Consider the following 9,086-nt stretch of genomic DNA (forward strand, 5'->3'; position numbering starts at 1 on the left):
GATTAGGTTAGAGTCAGAAAACTTAACGATTTAGTCAGAATCTTGTAGCTCTGAATTTGGAGTCTTCGATAACTTGCAACCAAATTACACAAATATCTATTCAGATAACTTGGTTTCATCCAAGCTTCCATTTTATCCTTCAGTCTCGTCTCTTCCCCGTGCTCTCACATTCCAAGCAATTCTGGTGCCACTTTATGCAACCCGATTCTCGCTTAGGCTCAGTTTCTCAAAGAAGCTTCTTACACACCCTTCTGCCTCATCGTAGCCTATGTTGCTACCGATCTTACCTTTCTTACTGTTCACCGGCAGAGAATTTTGGTGCAAACTATACACAGTATGTCGCTGACGCTGTCGCCCCCCTCCCCCATCCCCCCCCACAAAGGTCACATATCTGACTTAGAAATATGTAGGAAGTAGCATCTGTAGCTTTGCACTAATATAGCATCGCCATCAGGGTTGATCAACTCGGTGGACGATGGAATGTTGACCAACCCCTCCCAACCTCGAAAATATCCCACCAGGAGCGAATAAGATCTAACGAAGCAATCGCATTGTACAGCAAATACTGCACGGGCCTCATTCCTCTGTGACCTCATACTTCACGCCCCCGCCTCTCTGGACTGGTGAAAGGAACCAGCCACTTCTCCCAAGTCGATTCCCTCAACTTTTCATACCGGTTCGGCCTGTTTCGGTGTTTCCTCCATATCCCATCTTGAAGCGATCCAGACTGCTCTCTCCTCACTCTTCCAGTGACTGCATGAAGTTCCTTCAGTTCCTCTCATTGCTCTGGAGCTGTGGCCGGCCGATCAGCGCGAAATTTCGGAAACAACAGCTGCTTTACAATCGAGACATTTGTCCTCTGCCTCAGTGTTTCTGCCCTAGCGGTTGCATTTCATTGTCACACGAAGAATCCATGGCGCTAAAACCATTCAACCTCCTTACCTCGACCGCTCACGACATTCAACAACTGTTCGACCGTTCTGAACTCACTGCAGAGTCGCTGGTAAAGCAAGTCTTGGATCAGGTCAACAAACACAATAGACATGGACTTAATCTGGGTGCCTTGATCGCTGCTGCCCCAAGACAGCAGCTTTTAGAGCGAGCGCAGTTTCTTGACCAAGAACGTGCCGCCGGAAAGTCTCGAAGCCCGCTCCATGGTATTCCATTCATCGTGAAGGTATAAGATTCCCTACGGTATCATCTCCTTCTGGGCTAATCAATCCCTTAGGATGCAATCGCGACTGATCCTCAATTAGGCATGGGCACAACGGCTGGGAGCTGGGCTCTTGTCGGCTCTCGGCCACCTGGGAACGCTCATACGGTACAGAAGGTATGTAGAACTACTAACTGCCAGTATCGAAAGGGGAATTGGCTAATTACATCTCATGCTTGATATAGCTTCTTGATGCTGGGGGCATCCTCATTGGCAAGGCTGGCTTGACAGTACGTGTATTGTTACCTTTCCATATACCAGTGTTCGACTGACAGTGATACCACAGGAATTCAACAACTTCAAAGGTCAAGGTCTCATTGATGGATGGTCTCCCGTCAACGGCTATACCCGCTCAGCGTATGTCAGGGGACCTCTCAAGTTGGATGAGGGCGCAATGGGCCACTCAGTAAGCTTCTTTATCTTCTCCTAAGTGAGTCAGTTCATTGACTTCTTTCTTTGACACCTACCGGATCATCGTCAGGATCTGCCGTCAGTGTCTCTGCTGGGCTCGGCATCGTGTCTCTAGGTGTCGAAACCGACGGGTCTATTGTATCACCAGCCTCCCGTGCCGCGCTCTATGCTATGAAGCTGACCATTGGGACCATCCCCATGGATGGAGTAATTCCAGTGTCGAAGAGCCTAGACTCTGTCGGTGCTATGGCTAGGTCCCCAGCTGACCTTGCCATGGTCATAGAGATGTTGCAAGAGACAGGACCGAATCACGACGAAAGACTGTCGCAGCTCATGACACAAAAATGGAATGGGCTAAGGATTGGATTTGTGGATGAGAAAATTTGGAAGTTACCAGAAAGTCTTTGCAAAAATGACGATGAGGCGCTCGTTCAGATGGTAAGGCCACTATCCCTCGGTAACGCATTGCCCTAACATTGCTGCAGAGGAAATAGTACCACTCCGTAATGAAGACCCTATCTAATGCCGGTGTCCACGTCAAGTATCCGGTCCAGCTTCCTCCCGGTGATAAGGTTTGGCCTGGGATTGGAGACATCATGTGTAGGTCGTTTAGCAAGCCTCAAGATGTGTTGTTTGGCAATTCTAACGAGATTTGAAGCCTACGAGTTCCAACAAGTCTTCAATCGCTATCTTGAAACTCTGGAGTCATCTCAAGTCAGGAACCTACAGGAACTTGTCGACTGGAATCGCCAGCACGCCGACAGAGAACTCCCCCAAGGTACGCGTATATGGATGAAGTTCATCATTAGTTTTATCCTGACACATAAACAGAATATCCATCACAGTCATGCCTTGAGAGCGCGTTACAGTGCAATATCTCTGCCGCCGAAAATGCGGAAACCCTGGCCTGCCTTCGCAAGCTTGCCGGACCCGACGGAATCGATCAAATACTCAACCTGTTTAAGCTGGATGCCATAGCATCATTAGCTGATAGTCCTCTGTCGAGCATTGCTTCTGCAGCTGGTAGGTTTCCCCAAGGCCGACTGCGTCCAACCAAAGCTAAATATCCCTTGAGGTTATCCCATCGCCACAATGCCTCTAGGTATTTTAGACATGAATGGGCGACCGTTCGGTATTAGCATGACTGCTAGCAAGAATCAAGAGAAAAAATTATTCCAGATCATGAGTGCTTGGGAAACCCTGGGAGCTCGGAAGCCACCGCCTGCTTTGATGGAGGAAACAAATCAGGCACAGCCGTAATTTACACCAGCCCCGTATATTAGGCAATCTTAGCACGATTGGTTGTAGATGCCTATAGGTACTTTGAAGAACATATACTGAATCAAAGGCATGTCCTCTACAATAGCACTTACACTTACATAACCAACCAGGTAATTATAGCAATGTATCTAAAGTTCGTGCGTAGCTATCCTTGAAGACCAAAAAAATTCACGCTTCAATGACCATCACCATATTTTAACCTCATGAGGCCTCCAGCAATGCGTGATGGAAATAAAACTTCGCAGTGATACGTGAACAAGGTTGACGTCTGTATAGCTGGTCTTAGTCAAAGCTTAGGAACGGGCCATTGTTTTTCGTATGATGGCAGTTGAAGCTGACCTCCATGAGTCTTATGTGCATTGTATTGGACTTGATCATGCAGTAATAGGACCTGAGCTAAACCGCGGCATCCAATGACATGCTGATTCTAACCACGGCTTCTTCTCCCTGGTCCAACAGCAACGCTGCCCCCAAATCCTTCGGGCAGGGATTGCAGGCGGTTCGACCGCGTTGTTTGCCCAAAACGGCTTGAAAGATCACCACATCCCCCCACGCTATACCCTCTACTGCTTTGTGTCATCCTAGGCAAGGCGATGAAGCTGGCGAGGCAGAAAACATTGAACTTTAGAGTATATTTACTTTAGCGATGAGCAGCCTTGCAAATCTCCACGCGCTATCCCATTAGATGATTTTAAATTGCGAAAGCGACCAACTTTTCTTCATATTTGACCACCTAGAGGAGATCTAAGACTTTACATTTCATTATCTCAATCAGACCCCGACAGCCACAATTCGGACTGAGCAATGCACCGTGGCTCGAGAAGAAGCATTGGGTGCGGGGCTTGTCGGCGGAACAAGATCAAGGTGAAGGGTGAATTCTGACTGGTTGCGCTCCGCGATGGTATCGCTAACATTGTATTGCGCTGCAGTGCGATGAAGTCCGCCCAATCTGTGGGCGCTGTCTGCGAGTAGACCGCGAGTGCGTGTATCCGCCTCAATTCCACTTTGTCGATACAAATACTCGATTCGCGGTGCCTGAGATGGGAGAGCGACCTGCACTTCGGAGAACAGGCGCAGAGGATTTGAAGACCAAGCTGAGCTTGCTTTATGGAGAAGGCGATGAGGATGGAATGATCTATAAGTTCCAATTGCTTCGTTACAGGTCGACAACGCCCTCGTCATCATCAAGAGACTCCAGCCCCCCCGTACCCAAAGCTCCCAGTTTATCACGAGGCGAGAAGCTTGCTTCAGCGTTGACCGCTTCGTTCAAAACCCCTCCCGATGGGTACCGGCTACATCACCTTGGCAGATACATGACTGAGATACCGTGCCGCCTTGGTTACAATCCCGCCCTCGATGTTGCAGTAGAGTGTCTCCTGCAGTGTCATACCCAATTACTTGAAGCAAACCAGTTTCCTCAACCCAGTACTCAACCTAGCCCCGAGTATATGAGGGCTCTCCAAACCCTACAAAATGTAATTGCAGATCCTGTCTTGGGCACTTCCGCCGAAACGGTCTGTGCCACCATGTTGATGGCCTACTATGAGGTAAAATGGTCAAGTCCAATTGTTTTTTAAACCTGATGTTGAAACTTTTTCCTAATATTGAGCAGATGATTGCCCCAGAAAGGCGTCCTCACCAATACATAGCGCATGCTGGGGGTGCGTCGAAGCTGATATCCGTCCGCGGTCCGTGGTGTGTACGCACAAGTTTTGAGTATAGTCTTTTTCGCACTCAGCGAGGTCGAATTGTGAGTATCATGGCAGTCTTACGCCCTTAGTAATATTGGAGCTTATTCATTTTATTAGGTCCTTGAGGCGTTGCTTCGAGGAGAACACTGCTTCCTACTTACAGGTGGATGGGAAGACATCTGCCCTGAGAAGCGTGACGGCATCAAGTTTTCAAGCGTCGACTACCTTTTTGAAAGTATCTGCAATATTTCCACACTCGTAAAATACGTTGTAGATTGGAAAGTCGAAGTATCTGACTTGGGTATGGGCGAGATTATAGAGTATGGGAGGAAGCTGCAACAAGAACTGCGAGCGGCTTCGCCTCGGAGCTCAATGGTTGGCGACTTCGAGGATAATCTTGGATTCGAAGAGCGTCCCACTTCGACGCTAGATGACGATTTCCCACTCAGCTTCCATTTCTATTCGTCCGAGGGCGCTATATTCCATACGTGGCGGTGGATGGCCTTGATAATTGCAGACCTTTGTCTAGTTAATCTTGTGGCTGATCCAAGACTGCGACTGAGCATTGCTGACACTGCGCGGCGAATCTGCATGTGCTATGAATATGCAAGTTCATCAAAGCCACTTGGAGCTCAGTTTCTGCAGGTACCATTAATCATCGCATACGTCGTGAGCGACCAGAAAGGCAAGAATTGGATTATAGACAAGATTAATTTATTGATGGGGAGCCTTTATGTAACATATACTGCGGAGTACTTGGATTGCCTATCGACGATGATAATGAAGAATATAAAATGAAGATTGAGATATTACTTGTTCTACTTCTCCGTTTTTCTACTAGTTATTCAATGAAATATTTGAATGTGCATCTTGTGGCCGTTGTGAAAGTTTCAGAATTGTGAAGCAGAAAGAGAAGCAACGCCGCGCTCCCCTTCTACAAAAGATGGATAAAATAAGAATCATATTTGAAAGAAGAAACTACTGAAATAGACTGCACGGCGAGAATAAAAATGATGCATCAGAACGGCAGTAACAAATGTCACTGCCTTCTCATATCGTCATATAGTGGCGCCGCACTCTCAGTAAAGTCCAAGCCACTCCTTGATCGTCTCCAACTGTACTCGTCTCGCCTAGGTGAATCTGTCAGCTGTAGTACCTCGAATCATGTTCTGGTGAGCTTACATGGACAACGCTTGGTTTATCGCCCGAAAAAGACGCAATAGACTCCTCGCCATGCGCAGCCTGGCTAGTGATCATCCATCTGGACGCGTTGCGGTCCGGCGAAGGAGGAAACGGATGGATACCGACACCAGTAGTAGGATCGTTCTCTGCATAGGCAAATATGATACGAGGCGCTTGAATCAGGTCTGCTGTAGAAATGTGCCACTTTGCCTCAACTTCCGCTTGGGTTGGGGGAACAATCTTATATAATGTCTCGCAGGTCATAGGATCCGATTCCGTTTGAACAGATGTCGGGGGGTAGATATTTCCATCGAGAATCTCATTACTGCTCAAGGGGAAGTATTTGCATAGAAGATAGTTAAAAGGAGCTTTCTGAAGAGATGCTTCCGAAGAGTCATCTGAATCCCAGGAGATGCAAGGAACTAGATTAGGCGGGTTTCTCAAGGTCAGAGTTGCGTTAACAATGTCGATTGGGTTCTTTGCACTGAGCGATATGTTGACCATTTTTTCGGGAGTAGCACCGTAAGGGTTTGCGTCTGGGCTGCTGTAACTGAGCAAAGGGATCAGTTGGGCGTTGGTAGCAATAACTCCCATTACCAATTGAAGGTCTGCTGCTGTCTTTGAGACGGTGCAGAGATTGAGATCTTTCGCAATGTCTTCTACCTCGCCCACTTCAAGGCATTAGCTGACGTTTAATCCCAGTTATTGAGGACAACGATAAGGCTTGTAAGACGTACAGTTTTGGAAACGTTTTGCCAGCAAAGTGAAAGCATCCCTCATCTTGGTAGCCGCCGCTGCAGACAAATCCCAGTAGACCTGGTTGACCTAGGAGTTACGTCCACTTAGCAAAATAATTCTCACGCAATGGTTCTAATAGAAACATACCCAATTGAACCAGTCGTATCGCCTCGGGTTCTGGTAGTTTGCTCCAATCGATCGGAGAGGCGGAGCGTACGGTATGGCTCCAAAAAACACTTCAGGATGATTCATCTTAAGTACCGTGGTCAGAAAGCCACCATATGAGCCTCCAGAAACAATGACCTTGCTATCCTTAGCTCCAGGGATAGTATGCTTAATATGATGAGTCTTCCTATTTTCACAGTAGTATATTCCTATTTTCACAGTAATACTCTACACTATACATTAGAGTTACCCCCTAAATTACAATTGCTATACTTATACACTAAAATACAGTGTAACGTACTAGGAAACAATATCTTTATATAAAATTATATTTAGTATAACTATTAACTATTAATTCCTTTTAAAAATATAATTCTAATACTTTCTAATACTTCCTAATACCTTAAATTAATTATATAATACCGTATATACTAGTAAGCTTATTAATATTATTATTACCTAGTTAAGTAACTGGGATAACTTTAATATAATCCTTAGCTTTATTTTCGTCTTTATCCTTATCCTTAGCCTTCTTAATAGTAGTAGTAATTACTATAAGCTATATTATAAATACCCTTTTTCTTCTTTATAACCAGCTACTTATAGTTTTTTATAATAAAGTTCCCTAGCTATAACTGCAGTTATAGCCTTATAATAACCTCTGTAAGCCTATAACTTTAAATTATAATAAATTGCGGCGTGCGCTTGGCTTTATATACTGCTTAAGGTAATATAACTATAGAGTTTACTTAGGCTGCTATTACTATATTAATTTTAATAATTACGACTGCAAAGCCTTATTTTTATTATTATTAGTTATTAATGCTAATAGTATTATTATTTTCTTATTATTTAAAAGGTAAGGCTAGCTATAGAGGTTTTAAATAATATTAGGGTTACGGATTTAAAGTAAGGGCTTATTAATATTTTAAAACTAAGTAGTTAATAGCTTTTTTATAAAAAATAAAAGGAAATTTTACTAAAGGCTTAGTTAGTTATTATTATAGGTAGATATTTTTTTTACTAAGGGCTTTACTATTTTTTAACTTTTTAAAGATTATATAGTTATAAGGGAGTATATATTACTATATAAAGCTACTAGTATAAGGCTTTAGTAGCTTAGGTATTAGGCTATAGCTTAACGGTATTATAACTATAGTTAAGTAATATTACTATATAAGGAGATTAACGGAAATATAGCTAATAGTTATTAGAATATTACCTAGCTAGTCCTACTACTAGATAAAGTGCTACTACTACTATATTTATATTTTAACTACTTTTTAATTATAATCTTGCTTTTTTTTTTATAATATTAAGGTAATAGTATTATAAAGGTATAAGAGATTACTTATATTAGTAATAAGGAATAATTTTACATTTTTATAAGTTATTTTAATAAAACTGTTAATTCTCTAGCTAAAGTTATAATATTATTTAATAAAATAGTAAGCCTACTGCTTTTACTATAGTATATATTTTTTTAAAATATACTATAAAATATAGTTTTATTTAGTATTATAAGTTACTTTTATTTTTACTTATACTTAATAAAAGCTATTTTTATCTTTAATATAAATAACTTATTTTTAAATATAAAATATACTTTTATAAAACTAGGGGTTAGTAATAGGCAGTAGGATAGCGTAGCTATACTTAATAATTTTTTATTTAGTAATATAGGCAGTAAGGTTATTATTAACTTTAATAGTAGTATTATTAGCGTAAGCTTAAGCCTTAAGGAAGTTTTTATTACCTTTAGTAACCTTAGGCTTATTATTATTAGCTTTATTATTACTACTACTATCTTTACTCTTCTACTTTAATTAAATTTTTATATTAACGTTAGCGTTAACGTAATATATATATAACTGCTGCTAGGTATTAAGAAATATAGCCTTAAGTACGTTTTTAAATATTATTTCCTTATTTATAATTATTATAGTTAACGCTAGTATATAAAGGTTTTAATAAAGTTCCTTAAGTTATTTATATAATTAAAAAAAACTATTTTTTTACTTTATATTAATAAAGCTAAAGGTAAAGTTAGCTACTAATTTTTAATTTATAATACTTATAATTTTAAAAAAATATATATAAAATTAATTAATTTTATATATATTATTAAGGTTAAGGATTTTTAAGAACTAATATTATATTATCTTTTGTCAGAGCCCATCTAAAGAGGGCGCGGTCGCGCAACGGCCGCGCACCGGCCACGTTACGGGGGCGCGAGCTAAGGGTTGCGAAGCCCTTAGCTTAGCAACAACACTATAAAAGACCTAAAATCTAGGGAAGGAGTTAAGGAAGGCAGAGATAAATACAGTCACTTCGCTACCCTAAGCTTGCGTATTCGCTGTGTAGCTACCTGTGATCATCCCTTATCCCTCTTCACTCTCTTCCAC

General features: G+C 42.0%; 3 protein-coding genes across 3 annotated transcripts; 2 read left to right on the forward strand and 1 right to left on the reverse strand.

Annotated features, from left to right (window-relative positions):
- Nucleotides 1-913: 913 nt before the first annotated feature.
- Nucleotides 914-2,884, forward strand: M431DRAFT_100493 (hypothetical protein; the record flags this gene model as incomplete). The annotated part of the gene is made up of 8 exons (XM_024911213.1): nucleotides 914-1,177; nucleotides 1,229-1,330; nucleotides 1,399-1,447; nucleotides 1,695-2,062; nucleotides 2,119-2,224; nucleotides 2,283-2,402; nucleotides 2,456-2,647; nucleotides 2,700-2,884. 8 exons carry the CDS (start codon nucleotides 914-916, stop codon nucleotides 2,882-2,884), a joined length of 1,386 nt encoding a protein of 461 aa, XP_024767963.1.
- Nucleotides 2,885-3,803: 919 nt separating this feature from the next.
- M431DRAFT_487891 (hypothetical protein) lies at nucleotides 3,804-5,394 on the forward strand (the record flags this gene model as incomplete). The annotated part of the gene is made up of 4 exons (XM_024916514.1): nucleotides 3,804-3,806; nucleotides 3,835-4,452; nucleotides 4,518-4,655; nucleotides 4,714-5,394. The coding sequence occupies 4 exons, from the start codon at nucleotides 3,804-3,806 to the stop codon at nucleotides 5,392-5,394; spliced, it is 1,440 nt and encodes a 479-aa protein (XP_024767964.1).
- A 281-nt stretch (nucleotides 5,395-5,675) lies between these two features.
- Nucleotides 5,676-6,858, reverse strand: M431DRAFT_100339 (hypothetical protein; the record flags this gene model as incomplete). Its single annotated transcript, XM_024911195.1, has 4 exons — nucleotides 5,676-5,726; nucleotides 5,779-6,449; nucleotides 6,516-6,594; nucleotides 6,664-6,858. Coding segments are annotated over 4 exons (996 nt in total), but the record flags the coding sequence as incomplete, so codon positions are not given.
- Nucleotides 6,859-9,086: the final 2,228 nt, after the last annotated feature.

The sequence above is a fragment of the Trichoderma harzianum genome (genome assembly GCF_003025095.1).
Source record: "Trichoderma harzianum CBS 226.95 unplaced genomic scaffold M431scaffold_27, whole genome shotgun sequence".
NCBI classification, from domain to species: Eukaryota; Fungi; Ascomycota; class Sordariomycetes; order Hypocreales; family Hypocreaceae; genus Trichoderma; species Trichoderma harzianum.